The sequence below is a fragment of the Acanthisitta chloris genome, unplaced genomic scaffold (assembly GCF_000695815.1).
Source record: "Acanthisitta chloris isolate BGI_N310 unplaced genomic scaffold, ASM69581v1 scaffold5975, whole genome shotgun sequence".
Taxonomy (NCBI): domain Eukaryota; kingdom Metazoa; phylum Chordata; class Aves; order Passeriformes; family Acanthisittidae; genus Acanthisitta; species Acanthisitta chloris.
Genome location: NW_008675250.1, coordinates 17,042 through 33,833, shown reverse-complemented (window position 1 = coordinate 33,833; position 16,792 = coordinate 17,042). Strand labels below are relative to the sequence as shown.

General features: G+C 39.6%; 2 protein-coding genes across 3 annotated transcripts in view; one reads left to right on the top strand and one right to left on the bottom strand.

The window, feature by feature from the left end:
- The first annotated feature begins 959 nt into the window (after positions 1-959).
- On the top strand, positions 960-10,419 carry ACTA2 (actin, alpha 2, smooth muscle, aorta). Of its 2 annotated transcripts, XM_009075660.1 has the most exons (9): positions 960-1,011; positions 3,581-3,752; positions 5,487-5,615; positions 6,896-7,006; positions 7,469-7,553; positions 7,645-7,806; positions 8,057-8,248; positions 9,147-9,328; positions 10,128-10,419. In XM_009075660.1, the coding sequence occupies exons 2-9, from the start codon at positions 3,624-3,626 to the stop codon at positions 10,269-10,271; spliced, it is 1,134 nt and encodes a 377-aa protein (XP_009073908.1). In that variant the 5' UTR covers positions 960-1,011; positions 3,581-3,623; the 3' UTR covers positions 10,272-10,419. The 2 variants fall into 2 exon arrangements, with proteins under 2 accessions (XP_009073908.1, XP_009073909.1); XM_009075661.1 differs by lacking the exons at positions 960-1,011; positions 5,487-5,615 and having other exon boundaries at positions 3,624-3,752.
- A 1,618-nt stretch (positions 10,420-12,037) lies between these two features.
- STAMBPL1 (STAM binding protein-like 1) overlaps positions 12,038-16,792 on the bottom strand; it is a 10,593-nt gene continuing 5,838 nt past the window's right edge. The window contains exons 6-10 of the mRNA XM_009075659.1: positions 16,656-16,780; positions 15,638-15,775; positions 14,900-15,012; positions 13,274-13,373; positions 12,038-12,338 (exon numbers count right to left, since the gene is read on the bottom strand). Coding sequence (XP_009073907.1) covers positions 12,282-12,338; positions 13,274-13,373; positions 14,900-15,012; positions 15,638-15,775; positions 16,656-16,780 — 533 coding nt within the window. The 3' untranslated portion in view covers positions 12,038-12,281. The remainder of the gene's footprint in view (positions 12,339-13,273; positions 13,374-14,899; positions 15,013-15,637; positions 15,776-16,655; positions 16,781-16,792) is intronic.

Below are 16,792 nucleotides of genomic sequence, written 5' to 3'. Positions count from 1 at the left end.
TCTGGGCAATTTATTCCAGTGCACAGTGACTCACACAGTAAAGAAATTATTCCTCATATTCAGGTGGAACTTCCTGTGCATAAGTTTCTGCCCATTGCCTCTTGTTTTATTGGTTTGCATCCCTGAGAAGAGCCTGGTTCCATCTTCTTGGCACCTCCCCTTTGGATACTTGTATACATTAATAAGGTTCCCTCTCAGTCATCTCTTCTCAGGACTGAACAGGCCTAAATCATCAGTGGAGTAGCTGTAGGGTAAAGTTGGGCCCTCAGGTCCTACGGTTGGAAAATAGACTGTCAAAGAAACAGAATGGATTGTAACCCATTGGAAACCAGGGGGGATCATAAGAATCTTTGAACATTTTCACTACCTTCAAAGACTTCACTGTGAGCCCTACACAACAGCAGGTACTTTTTTCATTACCCTTAAGCCTATAAGCAATATTTAGTATAAAATAAAATGCCAAGATTTTAGTAGAAAAACTGAGCAGGTGTTTAGCTGGCCAGCAAGATTTTAATTTTTTTATCAAAATCTTTAATGATAACGAAGTGTTTCTTTAACCTTCGCTGCTATAAATAAATGTCTGCTCTTCCAATTTCTCATTCTGCCTCTTGGATGTTACTATGGAGTCCTGGACCTCTCTTGTTTGAACACATGATCCTGCTTCCAGAGCATGTCTGTTGTGGGCACACTCTGACTCTCTGTATTTCAGCAACTCTCCTCAAGTTTTAAAGTGTTTATCTTACACAGCTGAAAGTCTCCTCCTGTTTCATGAGCTCTACACTGGAATGCAGTGGAAGAGACCCAGGGCACTTGGCCACCCAGATTAGAGTTTTTTGTATTAAGGTCCCTATATGGTTTTGTTAGAGACTTCAACTCTGTCTCTGTCTGTCTCTGCTCCTTGTTTGGGAGGCTAGTGGGAGGAGAAGAACTGAAGGGGCTATATAACCTCAGAGCTTTCAGATACAGAGTGCACCATCCCAGAGCAGCTATCCCCAGCCAAGCACTGTCAGGGTAAGTGGCACGGAACCAATAGCATGATTTACAGATTGCTGGAGCACTTCTATTAAATAATGTCAAATGGAAGCTATTCAGGAGGATGTACTGCTGCACTGTAGTTTGCTTAAGCAAACTTTATTAGAATTGAGTTCATAAAATGCTTATAGTATCTATACTGAGTTGTCTTTATTTTATAGCACTTCTGAAAGGGAAAGAAAAGTTCTACCTAATAATTTTGCTGATTCCACCAGCACTTCAGCAATTGTGTAAAGAAACAGTTTGTGTAATGCCACAGCTGGAATTGCACCTATATTCAGGTTTAAAAGAACCCATGTGACCTTGAGGTGTTAGTCTGGGACAGAACAGAGTTCTTGCAGGGGTATGTAGTGATGTTTCTTAGCAGATTTGCTTCAGTGCTGTTAACCCAGTGTAAGTTGGCATGAGTGTTTTGGGAACGTGACTGCAAGAACAGCTGGAAGTGTGCAAATTAGCAGTGTCTAATAGGATAAAATGAGATGCATGTGTATTCATCCTTGTCTTTGTATGTGAAACTACTGGTCTGTAAAATGCCAAACATTTCATTAAGGAACAGGCTACATGCTACACATAGCACTTCTTGTGGAGCTGGACTTTCCTTCATCGTTTGTTGTGGAGATTGGTGGGGTGATTTATTATACCTAGATGTGAAGTAGGGAGAAGAAAGAAGCTTAAGACTATGGATTATTTGGGAGAAAAATTTCCTTTCTTCCAAGTATTCAGTGACATTTGCTACTCTAAGATGTTGCTATTGCATGCCGTGGCAGTCCTGAGCTGTAACTCACTGGTTGGCAGCAGAGCACCCTGTCTGATTTTTCAACTTTTTGTGTTTTATTACTAAATATGGTTTTCATTTAGAGTCCACTAAGCTCAGAAACGTAGCCTTTCCTGCCCCCTTCTTTTCCCTCCCCCCAGTGATTTTTGGCATTGCATTAACTGCATTGGTTTGAGCAAACCCCCTGACCTCAATCTCTGTTCCAAAAACAGACGGCTGGAAAGCCTATTTCCTAATTAGGAAATGGTTTGTCCAAACCAGCCTGTTCATTCATGTTAGATAACAGTTGTACTCCATTCAGTAAATACTTGAATATAAAGAGCCTGTTTCCCCAGGAGTTTAATAAATGAAAAAATTGCAACCTACTTTCCTTTCCCATTTATTATGATAAAATATCTGGAGTACACAAAGTTAGGATTTCCCTATCCTTGTCTTCTCCTGAGAGCTCTGCCCACGCAGCCTGCAGGAGCAGGACTGCAGCCATGTCTCGTGGCTGCCTGGCTGGGGAGAGACAGAGGATCTCAAATGAAGGATTTGGGAGAACTGTCTGTGCTTGCTCCATCCACTGTAGAGGCTGAACAGATTCTGGACTGCCTTGCTTGTTTGCCATGGCTCTCATTGACCCCATTCCCACTTCATCCAGTATTCCTGTGGCAGAAGGTTTTGGAGGCTGCATGCAGAGCCAGCTGGTTCGTGGATGACAGCTGTCTCCTTTAGCTGTTAACACATTGCAATTTGTTGAACTCTGCATGGAAGCCTGGGCTTGGAGTGAGCCAAGTGATTCCCTACCACGCTATAAATTGCAAGCAAATAGTTCTTCTTGAGTTCTGGTATTCAGTGATTGTTTCTGTAATTGACTTTCATGCAAAGCCTTCAAAGCATTTTTATTACTCATATTATCTTCCCATTGCCAAAGGAAGAAAACAGTTTCTTTTTACTGAGACAAGGAGCCAACATAAATTGCTCCATCACTCTACAAATGTAGTTTATTAGCTGCTTTGAAATTCTGAAAGGACATATGCCATGGCTTGTTTTTAAAACACATACTGTCTCTGGCTTCATTTTAAAGGTGTTATTTTTTTTCTGAGTGATTAGGGAAGGACTGGAAAAGGCTTGGGTTTTTTTTTAATATTTTTATTTTATTTTTCTGTTTTATTTGGAAAGGTTTTGAAAGGTTAAATGTAAACTTAAAATGTAAATGTAAGTCTTCACCCAGTGGGTTAATACCTGCATCAGGAAAACACCCTTGGTACATGCACAGAATTTAATGTCGTTAGTTTTTGGGAAGACTGAAAGGGGAAGATGAAGTGCTCTTACCTTTGACAGCTTTCCACGTGTCAGGATTTTGTCTGGGTGATAGAAAAGCAGGAGAAGTTGTGCTGAATCCAACACGAATGGATCTTTGTTTTTGCAGCTGTCAGTCCAGCATTCTCTTTTATCTCCCACCCCCAGCCATGGATTTCTGTGACCAAATTTAGATAAACATTTGCTGCTCCCTGATCTCTCTGCCCATGCTGCAGGGCTGGAAGTCTCCTCTGGAATTCCCTGGATAATCTCTAGTGCACATAGCCCTTTGGCAGAAACCTCTCACACTTTGGAAAGGAAGCCCATTCCCCCATGTGGTCCTGCAGTCCTTGTGATTGCCAGAGTGGGGCCATACCCCTCCTGGCTGGTGCTGGTTGCTTTCATACATCCATCTCTGTCTTCGAGGGTGGGTCTGCTACCTGAGTACATGTGGGTTTTTTAAAAAATTTTTCCCTGCTGTTTTCATAGGGCTGTTTTCTGTCTGGTGGGCCAGAGGACACTGACGTAGAAGATGTGTGAGGAAGAGGACAGCACTGCACTCGTTTGTGACAATGGGTCAGGGCTCTGCAAAGCTGGCTTCGCTGGGGATGATGCTCCAAGAGCAGTTTTCCCTTCCATTGTGGGTCGTCCCAGGCACCAGGTGATGAACTACTCTGGCTATTCCTTAGCTTATAGAAGGCTTTGCTGTCTCGTCCCAAGCTCTACACCCTAGGACCACATTTTCCTGTGTCTGGGGCTAGTCCAGCCTGGAATGATCTATGTAACACAGTATTTCCAGGAAAAATGAGTCCAGCAGTGCACTCATCTCAGTCAAAGCAGGTCTCTTGCTTTGTGAGAGGAATCTTCTCAGATTTTTCACTCCTTTCTATGCTGTCTTTTCTCTGTCCCTTAATTTTGAAACACCCAGAGAACTTGGAGAGTAAAGCTAGTTTGAAATAAAACCAACCCAAAAACCCAAATAAGGCTGACACAGAAACATCTGGAAATTCTGACTGCTCTTAAAGCTCATGATAGGTGATGTGTGAAGAACTAAAGGAAGAAGGAGAAGTTTTCAGTCAGCTTCCTACTAACCATCCTGACTTTTTTCAGTTAGCTATATCACAAATGGGCACTTGTCTAAGATTGAGTTTCTTTGGCTTAAGAGTTTACATTTGAGTATATGATGCATTCTACTTGTCCTTTGCAAAATATTAAAACAAGTTATTATCTTAGCTGTTAAATATAGAGAGCTTATGAGACAGATCATCATTAGCATGAACTAGAACAGCTTGGCTAGGCCACAACAAACTAATCCATATAATTAGCAGATCCACCTACTTACTTCCTTGTCACCCAAGGCCCTGGTGGAAAGAGAAAAGCTGGTAGTGAGATGTGGCACTTTATATACACAGCAAGTGCATTTTAAATTCTTCAGGACTGGAGAAATATCTGCCTTTGGGCATAGAAGCTAGGGTTGGAGAGCTAATTGAGGCCTCTGAGCATTAGCATAATTAAAAAGTGTATTCAGATGCCATCTTCTGTAGCTAGTGTGAATTATATTAAGTGCCCAAAACCAAGCCATACAGTCACAGTGGAAACAATTACAGATATCTAGAACCTTTCCTTTCTGATCACGTATCACAGATAGTGCCCTGAAGGAAGGATCTTCCTATCAAAAATTGCAAATCCAGGATGCCTGTTTTTTAGACAGAGAGTTAGAGATGCCAGGGTTTGGAGTCTGTAATGAATAGGTTTTGATAGGAGCATCATGCACTCAAAGCATCCTACTATATACTAAATAATTTTTTCACTGTTTCTGACTTTAACACAGAGACCAGTGTATATCCAGAGTATTTTCCAGCATCTGGTCCTTTGAGCATTTCTACAGGATCCATGAAAATACCTAAAATGAAACCTGTACCAGTAGATTTAAATTGTCTGTCTGTAGTGAGAGTATTGGAGTGTTCAAAAAGGAGATTTAAAAATGCTGAAACTTAAGCTTTGAGAAATGTAAAGTGTATCACTCCATCTTGACCTTTAGATGGCACAGTATCACTTTCTGCTTTTACTCCATTTTATTATAGTTGAACAGATGGTTCACCCCTAAATAATAATGAACATTAAAACAACTCTATTTTCCCACTTTATCTTGATGCATGTAATATTATACTTGTTCTGCTTAAACTATAGTGGAAGCACAAACTGCAGAGATTTAAGTGAACTGAACATTTAATATTGGCAATTTAAGAACAACAAATATTTCTCCATTTGTTAGTATTCATAAAGTATGCTGTAACTAATATAACTGGCAACTGGATTTATTTCACAGCTAATGTTCTGTCTACTTTGTGACATTTCTCCCTGAGAGAGTAACTCCATTTGTATTATTTTACAGGGTGTGATGGTTGGTATGGGTCAGAAAGACAGCTACGTAGGTGACGAGGCTCAAAGCAAGAGAGGAATCCTGACCTTGAAATACCCGATAGAACATGGCATCATTACAAACTGGGATGACATGGAGAAGGTATTTCAGCTTTGTAAAGTCGATGTGTATCACTGGTGAACAAAACTACTTAACCCAAATGTTTACAGAGTACCCACTAAAATTTAGATGAAAGTGTCGTGCTATCCAGTATGGTTTAATGAGAAGCTTGTTAACAGCTAAGGTTAACTTACATCTAAAGCTGGAGTATCACTAGGGGTGAAAATAGTTACTGGGAGTTTTTACTGCAGTCCGATCTCTGCTAATTGCTTGGGGAGGGTGGGGCAGGGAGAAGGAAACGGGAGGAAAGAAAGAAAAGGACTATGTTGATTTGCTAGTAAGAAAATGGAATTTAAGAAGGTATCTTGTTTCTGTAAAAATGCAAAACATGTATGTGACTCTGATGTGAAGGCACTGCTTAAACACATACTTTTAATGCTTGAAAGACTAGCAATATTGTAATGCAATGCATCTGTTTCAGCATTCCAGAGCCAGTACTTGGATAAAAGGCTTCTAGAACCATGTTTCTAGTAATAGTCTGCACAGATTATATAATTTCTATGATTCTAAAATGGTATCCCCATTTAATGTTGTGCTGTGCTAATAGGGCTATTTGGAACAGTCAGGGCATCACAACACATTGCAAGTGTGTTGAGTCACACACTACTCCCTGAGCCTCGCAGTATTGTAGATTTTTATTTGAAAGCAAAATCTTGTAGATGCCAAACATATTAACTGATCCCTAATCACTACCAGTTCAAAAACAAGCTTAGCAAAAACATCTTGGCTTTTACTTCTCATTGCAGTCCACATGGCCTCAGATTTTTATAGCTTGTAGGACTGAGTCATGGAGGTGATAAATACATGTAGACTTTCAGCCTCACAAACCATTTACTTTCATTTCTTTTTGTGAAATCTTGGGTTGGCCTCTACAAACCAAAAGATGAAACTGTCAAGAGACCCATTATCTATTGAACTCTGCATATATTCTGGAATTGTTCTGGAACTGTTTCACTTTCAATCATTATTGCAATAGCATTGCTGGAACCAAGTCTGTCCTGCTCTGTCTCTTCTACTGTAAGAGTAACATTCATTTTCATTAACTTATGTGTCTGTAAAGTCATATTACTGGCTGTTAAAACCTGAGGATAGCGCTTTTCTTTCTACAGTTGCTCTGGTAATCTTTATGAAGGCAGTAAGAAAAACTGCATGGGAAACATGCTCTGCCTATATCTAGGGCAGAGCACAGTACGTATCTGGAAGGGATTCTGAGCTGCTGGCTGATGGTGTTTCTTTCCTTTGGCTTCTCCCATTATCCTCAGATCTGGCATCACTCTTTCTACAATGAACTCCGGGTTGCACCTGAAGAACACCCAACTCTGCTGACTGAAGCACCATTGAATCCCAAAGCCAACCGTGAGAAGATGACCCAGGTAAGCTCACACTAAAGCTATGGAATAATCCAACTTTGTGATTCAATCAGTCATGCTGTCCAGTAGTCTGTCTCTCCTAGTTATGGAAGATAGAAAGAGCATAGTGACCACCTGTCATATTTACATATTATTACATTTACTGTAGAAAATTAGTGTATCCACTTTGAATGTGAGTACTTCAGTCTGTCCAAACTTTGTCATCTTAATCTGGTTTTATGCCCAGTCATATTGCAAAATTATCTTTAATATGTGCATGTGTCTATATTAATACGTTAAAGATGTAGGCCAAATAGAGGGAGATGTCTTATTGGGCAAATATTTTTGGATTTTTGTATTTTCCTTCCTTGTTATTACCAACCACTGAGAAATCTGAAAATCTTGTATTCTGCCTCTCTTTCAGTAAATTGCTTCAAGTGAGCTAAACCTCCTAGTATTAAGACAATTATTTTAATTGCATTTCAGATTATGTTTGAGACGTTCAATGTGCCAGCCATGTATGTAGCTATTCAAGCCGTTCTGTCCCTCTATGCTTCTGGACGTACCACAGGTAGGTCCCTGGGGAACATGATGTAGACATTTGAAAGAGTTATGTGTGTTGATGCATGCCTGGGAATGAACCTTGTGGTATCTTCTCACAGGGATTGTGCTTGACTCTGGGGATGGGGTCACCCACAATGTGCCAATTTATGAAGGCTATGCCCTGCCACACGCCATCATGCGTCTGGACCTGGCTGGCCGTGACCTGACAGACTACCTCATGAAAATCCTGACGGAACGTGGATACTCCTTTGTGACCACTGGTAAGGACATGCCACTGACTGAGAGGAGAGTTCTTAATGTGCAATGTTTCTAGTGTCCTTAGTAGAAGGACTAGCAGTGGTTCTGCAGTTGAATAGGCATGAGAAGGATTCCAGCATGAAAGACTCTTGCAAGACTAGCAAAGAATTTGTTTAAAAAATGCGGAGGGTGTTAGAGGATGAAAGAGCACAAGTTGTCAGCATGTTTGGGTCCTTCCTGAATGCTATTCTAAAGACTGAATCGTCTTGACAGCGGAGCGTGAAATTGTCCGTGACATCAAGGAGAAGCTGTGTTACGTGGCCCTGGACTTTGAAAATGAGATGGCCACTGCTGCATCTTCCTCCTCTCTGGAAAAAAGCTATGAGCTTCCTGATGGTCAGGTGATCACCATTGGAAACGAACGCTTCCGCTGCCCAGAGACTCTCTTCCAGCCATCTTTCATTGGTAGGTTGAATGACTGTTCTGCCTTGGTAAACTGCACATAAATATCACGTCCCTGTTTCTCTTTGATTGTGTGCCATTGCTAACTCACGCAGACCTATACACAAGTCTGTCCTAGCACCTATTATAAAATAATCTATCAGAACAGCACTATTCATATGGTGTAAAGAACTTCATGTCAAACAATTAGACAAAATGCTTTCCCAAAATAAACCCTCAATGTTTATTCCTGGCTTCTGGCATTGGGCTTGTGCCATTTTGCATGTTTGAATGTGCTTGCTCGGGCAGGGAGGGTAGTGGAAGGGCAGGCAGAAGCCCTACTTTTATTTTTCCAAGCGACTGCTCCAAATCCTGAATCCATGGTTCATCACATTTTCAGAGCAGAGCCAAGACAATGCCATGCTATCAGCACCCGTGAAGGCACACTTGCAACTAGGTCACACAGAAAATCCATGTTGGTCCTGCCAATCAGCAGAATTTCAGCTTAGAAATAAATAAAGTCGTTGCATACTTAGAAGTATTAGGACATATTTTGACTGTTCTGTCTCTGAACTGGCTTAATTTAAAAAGAAAAAAAAACAACCCAGAATTATTCCAAAACCATATAAGGAATTCTTAGGATAATTGTGATTGCCTGTGAAAGCCTAGTGGAAACTTTACTATTCCACACCCCCAGTTTTCTTTATAAAGAGGAGTTGCGTCAGGGGAAGAGGAGAGCTGTATGCCAAGGAACTCTTCAGCAAATAATATAGGCTACTGCAGAATGACATTTCAGATTTCCAAAGCTCTGAAGACTGATGTCTTCCAAAGAGACACTAAAGTTTGTGTTGTCAGTTCTGTAAACAATTTTAAGTCTCTGTCTGGAGTTGCTTCCTCAGTGTTCTTCTGAACCTTTCCCCAGGCATGGAGTCTGCTGGCATTCATGAAACCACTTACAACAGCATCATGAAATGCGACATAGACATCAGAAAGGATCTGTATGCCAACAACGTGCTGTCTGGAGGCACCACAATGTACCCGGGTATTGCAGACAGGATGCAGAAGGAAATCACTGCTCTGGCTCCTAGCACTATGAAGATCAAGGTATGTAAGGTGCAGTCATTTGGAGACTGTATGATTTGGCATTTACAAAGTCCTCAAAGATCTAGAGAAACACAAAAACACTTTACAAAGGAAATGCTTTTAACAGATTTTGAATCATGTCTGGATTGTCTAGCAAATAATTGCTACCTGGTAACTTTGGTGCTGAAAGAAGAGAGCCTTCTCTCCTCTCTTGTTTATGATGAGTTCTGTCAACTGCCCTAACATGGCCAAAGAAGAATAGCATGGACCCATCAGCATAAATTTTTCTCTGGGGTTATATGTGAGCTTCTTAAGCTCTTTTTTGTCTGATGGATGTGGGAGAGAGGAAATGCTGGAATTGTCCTTGGCCTACAAGTCCAAAAAAGAAGATGACTCTGACAGACCAATGTTCCTTCTGCTGCTTCAAATCTTCTATTATTTGCTTTATAAACATTTTATCAGCTATACCAATGAGAGTGCTCCATAAGTCACACATTTTTCCAAGCCCTCATGGACTATCATTATATTGCCAGAGCAATTATTTTCCCTTTTATCATATGCAGCCATGGGTGAACAAATACACTAGGGATAGGGGTTGCTGAGAAGGCTGATTTAAACAGAGAAATTGAAGATATTGACTTAGATAACAATTTTTTAACTCTACTGCTTGCAGCAATGGCTAGCTGTAAGGTCAGGGATGGCACTAGCATGTATGCAGTGTTTTTGTTTGTATCACATATCAGTGCTTTAATATTTTTGTATAACATATGTGTTCTATCACAGTAGACAGTTGCACTTAATGTTTTTATTTCTTAAACAGATCATTGCTCCTCCTGAACGCAAGTACTCCGTCTGGATTGGAGGTTCTATTCTTGCCTCCCTGTCTACTTTCCAGCAGATGTGGATCAGCAAACAGGAATATGATGAAGCTGGGCCATCCATTGTTCACCGCAAATGCTTTTAAATTGCTTTATCTTTATATGTCTCCTTAGTGTGAATGTATTCAGGAAAATACATTCTGATCATTTCATTCCATAAAACCTTCATCGCAATTCACCTAATTAATTGGATACTGTGTATTTTTTTTAATAAATTCTAAATATGCTTTGAAATTGCTGCTCCTATTTAAAACAAAACAAAAGCCAAACTGTGCATGCGTGGAGATGCTATTAGAGCTGGTTTGAAGCTCCACCTTGTGACGTGAATTTGTTACTACACTCTATTGAGCTTGGTAGAAAAGGTGGTAACTTTAGCTCAGTGATACCAATGCCAGAAAATGCTCACCTCTCAGCAGCATGTTCTCAAAGATTAGCCTCGGAAAACATTTTTAATCTGCAAACAGAACCAGTTGTGATTTTTCCAAAGTTCTGGGCAGTAGCAAAGCATCTCTTTGGTATCATGAAGAGCATGGGCACCCTGCTTTGTATCTATCTGCTCTATCCAGAAATATTGCCTACCCACACCACTTAACTCACAGCTGTCATGCTGGAAAAGCTGATTTGTTACAGTGCATGGTATACAGAGGTGTACAATGCCTAGCACAGCATTTCTGTGTTTTCTTTAAAGAAACAAAACCTGTTCCTTTGGGAGCATATCTAAACACTAATACTAGGTTGAATATATACTTTCTATTTTATGCCCTCAGGATGAGTGCAGCCTATTATTTTTATGTTGTGTTTCTAGCAAGGTCTAAAGGGTAAATTAAGCTGGCTTAATACACTTTCTCTTCAGAACTTTTTTGGGTGGGGGTGAGTAATGTAATCAAAGTAGCTAAAATAATTTAGACTTTTTCTGTGATTTTTTTCTGATTCCATTTATAACCTTAAATACATCAAAACTGATAGTCAACTAGAAGTATATGCATAGAAGCTGAAGCCAGTAATACTGTCTTAAAGTTATATATATGAACAAATAATTCACTGAGACAGACCTGGCCAAGGTCATTTCTAAGGAACTTGCCGCAATCTGTATTCATTAGAGTTCAGGATAAAGGATGCTATTTATTTTTGTTAACCTATTTTCCTCTCTAAACTCAGTAGTTTATCTTACTTGCCTGTTACCTGTTATCTTTCAAACTGTACGCTCTTTGCAACAGCACCTGTTATTTACCATGTCTGCATAACCCCAGGGTTCCAGATCTTGTCCAGCTTCTGACTGTTAGCACGTGTTGCAAATTCCTTGGTACTAACCTTATTATTTAAAGTATAGGTCATCTAGGTTCTTGGAACAGTTACTAAATAAACTCTTGTAAAAGCAAATAACTTCGTATGGTTTTTCCTTCTAACTCTATCTAGGTCTTTTTCTCTAACTCTAGATAGATCAGGGAATCCTTTTCAGGATAAGAAGTTGCTTTCAAATTAAAGTTTCTACTGGAGGATTGCTGGAAAAGTCCCTTGTCCGAGGCACTCTGATGAATCTCTGCTATCCCAGGATGTGATGAGGGTCAGCTCTCAGGTAAAAGACTTGTGTTTTCCAAAGTATCTTCTGCTTAATAACATAGCTGAAACTTGAACGATACAAAGTTGGAATGGGGAAAAGGATGAATAATCACCCAAACTGTTGTATTTGCCTCTACTACATATAATGTAACTTCACTGAAGCAGTTAAGAGATGTACAGAGCTGGAAGTCACAAAAAGGCCAACCACTGTTAAAAATATCTAATTCTCAGAAGGCAATTAATGCCAGCAAGTGAGAAAGGAAACATTACTTATTTCAACACAGCTACAGTTGTTTGAAGTTCTTTTTATTGTTGTATTTTATAGGTGAGATTTGTTTACAGATTCAGGGGTAATGCCACTGAACTCCATCTTGACAGAGCAACAAAACTTCAAAACAGGCTAGAGCAATAAATATCAAACCATTCGATCTAAAATGTATAAATATAAAAGTAATTTTCTGAAAATGTAGGAAAAACAGGAATCCACTTTTCTGGTTTGGCCTTTTGTAGAGTAACATCGCTATCATCCATCCGTATCACCTCAGATCCAGCACAATTATCTTTATGTCTTTCCCAACCACATGGGTACATGGCTGCAGAAGAAGTCAACCCATTACTCACAGAACTCAGTTGCAGTAAAACAGTCAGTAACTTTATCAACTAACTAAGTCTGTAAAAGTCCACTGAAAAGAGCCCATCTGGAACAAAATATCTTAACAGTTTTTTGGAGTTGGACAACCTTTTCATTATCACTACAATCAATGATAAAAGAACAGAACAAGACAAAGAACCCTGACCTCTCCTTTTGAGGAGAGTCCAACAAGAAAGTAATTTCCAATGTCTGTCAGCATTACTTCTCTGCATTTGACCATTTGATTTTGAACTGTATGACATGCTTCTGTATTTGAAGTGAGCCCCATTAAAAAAACTCAAGCCCTTAATTATTCAAGGGTAAAGACTTATCAGAAATGTCACTGTTATCTGGAAGACAATTCTGACTGACTGTACTGTTCAGCCATTTCACAGTATACTATGAAATAAGATCAAAAGATAGTGTAGTTACTGAGAAAGTCTTATGAGAATGTCAGGGGAAAGTGATGGACAATGCAGGAAATAATGCTTAACCTTCATAGCTACATTTTTAGCAGCTGAGATTTTCTATTAGGAGACTACAGTCAGAGAAATGAGCTGATTCTTTGTTTAAAAACTGACAGAGCTCAGGAATAATTCCCATTTGAAAATGTGGCTCTTGCTCCTCCTGCAAGCAGGTAAAAGTAGTGACTGATGGTAACTGCCTCTCGTTAGCCACCATGTGAATGACAGCATGTAATGCTTGTTTCCTGGCTGCTCTTGACTGCTTAAGTAGTCTTCTGATGTCTGCCTTGGTCAGTGAACTAAGGGTAATGAATTATTAAAACAGAGGGAAAACTATTAAGAAACCTAATCTCAGGCACATGTAATTTCTGTTTGCAGCAGAACCATGGGCAAGAATTTGAATAGTCAAAACCACGTTAGATTATATACTTACATTAAATAACCTCGGGTCCTTTGTATGTGGGTGGAAACCCTTCTTTTTACAAGCAGAAACTTCTAGCATACCAGCATTAGTAAGTCTGAAGATGCCAGTGCTGGAAAGCAAAACGTGAAACTCTTGTTACACACTGCTCCTACAATACACATCCAAGGTTTCACATACAAGTTGCTTAGCTTAAGAGAAGGACAACAGAATAGTTACTTGGTGACTTTTCATACACAGGAGCCCAGAATGACTTGAATTTGAAATCAAGGGGAGTTGTGCTCCTGTAAAGGGAGAGATAATGTGTGGAAGGGGTGAAAAGTACTGTGTGCTATTCCCATTAGGCAGGTTAGCCTACTACTGACAAAGGCTAGTTCATAAAGGAATGGATACAAACCAGGATTGCATTTCACCCAGGGCAACTTAAAAGAGAAGAGCCCTTAAGCTAGCCATGTAAACGACTAGCAGGGATATACATCTTTCCCACTCTTTTAGGTAATCACATAATACAAAGCATTAGAAAATGCACTGCTGCACATGCGTGATCTAACGCTTCAGGTATTGAATAAAACATTAGAAAACCCACCCTTCTGTAAAGAAAATAACCTATTAACTACAGGATAGCACCTGATAATAAATGTTACAGATAAGAGTAATGGGTTAGAGTCAGTTACAGGATATCAGCATAAACTCTGAAAGAAGTTGGGAAGATCAGAAATTTGAAAAGATATGCAGGCATGCACATGGTTACAAATTACAAAGCCTAGTGCTTGTGCACTTGCCACTCAGTCTGTATTCACAGCTCTGCTACTTGAATGGCCCATATTGCAAGTTAAGCAACCAGGACAGGATTCATAGAAGTATTCTATGGAGGCAGAAGGCCAGAAACAAGGTCTGAAGGATTGACTATCTAAACAACGGAGTTCACCCTGGCGCCTTGAAATGCCAAACACACCAAAGAAGAATCACAAAATTGTTGAGATTGGAAGGAGCATCTGGAGATTGCCTGCTCCATCCCCCCTGCTCTGGCAGAATTGCCTTGAGCAGGTTGACAGGACCATGTCCAGTCAGGTTTTGAGTATCTCCACGGATGTAGACTTCACACCGCCTCTAGGGAACCAGTTCCATTATAAATCTTCACATTAATATTTACACAGTTCCATCTTTTTCCAGATACATACTGTTTGCATTTTATGAAAGACATAAATAGACCCTTATTATCAAAATTGTGATCTTCATCCTTCTGCTTCACAAACTGTAATTCTCATATCATCCTAAAGAAATGTCTAACCTCCCTCCACTTCCTTCATCAAACAGAATGCAATAGGTCTGTGGCAGAGCACTGGCAATGAGGACGCCAGAAGACTGGACTAATTAGCGGGGCAGAATATAAAAATAAATAAAATCTGGGTCTGGGAAGGGGAGAGAGAAGCCAGAAACAATACTGTGCAGAGAGACTGACTGATACACGAGTTTAAACAGCTTATAGAAAGCAAACTCATCACACAATGTGCATACCTTTTGTATCAGTTGACATGTACTCTTTGCATTTGATCAAGTTTATGACAAGGAGCAATCTAAATATTGACAGTCTAAATATCGCAATATAAATATTGCTTTAAAAAAATCAGAACTCACTCATTATGCTTTGGGGAACAAACAATTGCAATGGCCTCTGGCAACATTAGCTGATAAGAACAATGAGTATGAAGATCAACACTGGATAAGAATGCAGTTTGTGTTGGATGTGTCTACAGAAAGAAAGGGAAAACAACATCATGAAGTATTTCTTACAAACCAAGGTTGACATACATTCAAGAAGGAGGAATAATTTGTAACAAGTGAAAGCATCAGTACTTCTCCAGCTTGGTTTCTTAAGCTCCTATTAGTCCAGACTATATTGTTAGGGTGGCTTTTCAGGTTGGGATTCATGGAGGTACATTCACAACCAGATATACAAGCAATTTTTCTGATCATGGTGGGGAAAAGGTGTAATGAAGAAGCACAAGACAAAGGCAAATGACTTGCTTGTCAAAAATCATTAGGAGTGAAACTAATATAAAGTTTAAACAAGACAATACTCCCCTCAACTTTTGAATATGGCATTAGAAAGTAATAAAATATGCCTAAATCCACACAAACAAAAGTTGCACTAGTGATAGCAGACCCATTGTGTCAACAGGATGCCTCAATTGCATTAAGAAATACTCCTCTGTGGAGAGCATTAGTGCTCACTTACATTACTACAATTAGAATTAAGTAAGCAAATTAATTTGGATTCTTCCAGCTGTTTCTTTAGGATATTTCTGGGTTGTTTTTTTTTCACAAGTATGTAGAGCCAATATAGAAAAGCCAAAATGTATGAGTCATACATACATGGATCCATCCCAAAGTGAGGAGATCATACTGATCCTGAATGCCAAACAATTCTTCCACATTCTCCATGTCACAGTAGTCTGGTCCTGAAGTTTGCTTTGGCACTATTACATGTGTAATAGTAAATTCATTATGTGTCTGTAAAACAAACATTGACTTAGAGTGGAACAAACTAGCTGATGAGTAAACGCTGAATCAGGATCTGAAAGATGTCAGCCTATCAGCTAAAACAAAACAGTATAGCTCCACTGATTCCAGCACAGCTCTACTGACACACTGCACCTGAAAATATGCCTTAGCATTTTATCATGGAAACATACAGGGTAGTATCAGTCACAACACACGTTTGTTGTATTTAAATGTTTTCAGTGTGAAAAGATTGTCCTTTAAAATAATAAAAAACATATAAAAGAGGTTTGAGAATGCTGCAATTATTTTATGTGAAACTTGGAACATGATTGCTGTTGCTATTCTTTCTCTTTCTACAATTCAAATACACTTGGGATCATCTTTCAAATTCTTTGTATGCAAGCATCAGCCATGACATCCTTCCCTGCTGGGAAAGGACATTAAGTGTTATCTAGGTCAAAGGAAAAAAAACCACCCTGAAAATCAGATGTTCTGCAGCTTGATGTGGGGATTTTCTTCTTTTTCTGTTGTGCCACTATGAATTTGATGACTCCAGTGGATTCTGGCAGTCTTTATATTTCATTGTCCTGTAACTAAACCTCACTTACCTTAGATGAATGCCAGAGAAAGTACTCGAAAAAGCCTGTATTGTACAGCATGCTGAAAAAGTGCTACATTTTATAACAGTAGCAGTGTACTTTGGTCAGATATTTCCCCCAATGAAGCAAGCCCACAATGCTGAAGTGACCACTCAGGTTATAATATGAAGTTCATTACATTAAAGACTAATCATTTACATCTGCTTTTGCTCTGAAATCAATGCATCACAGGATAATACAGTACTATCAAATACATCTTTCCCCATACAAATCCAAGTGTTAAACTGTACCAGTTTTCCACAGAGAATTCCACATGTCTCTATTCCTCTTACTGTATTTGCCTCTGCTAGCAGCAGAAATTTGTGACAGAGATCCCTGGGCAAAATGACACCTCTGAGTGCTTCAGCCAATTGAGCTAACCAAGAAT

Bases quoted from the DNA above. Each gene is read 5' to 3' on its own strand.
- ACTA2 (XM_009075660.1), top strand. From the start codon at position 3,624: ATGTGTGAGGAAGAGGACAGCACTGCACTCGTTTGTGACAATGGGTCA. The intron at 3,753-5,486 runs GTGATGAACTAC...ATTATTTTACAG, and splicing joins TGGGTCGTCCCAGGCACCAG to GGTGTGATGGTTGGTATGGG. The intron at 5,616-6,895 runs GTATTTCAGCTT...CATTATCCTCAG, and splicing joins ACTGGGATGACATGGAGAAG to ATCTGGCATCACTCTTTCTA.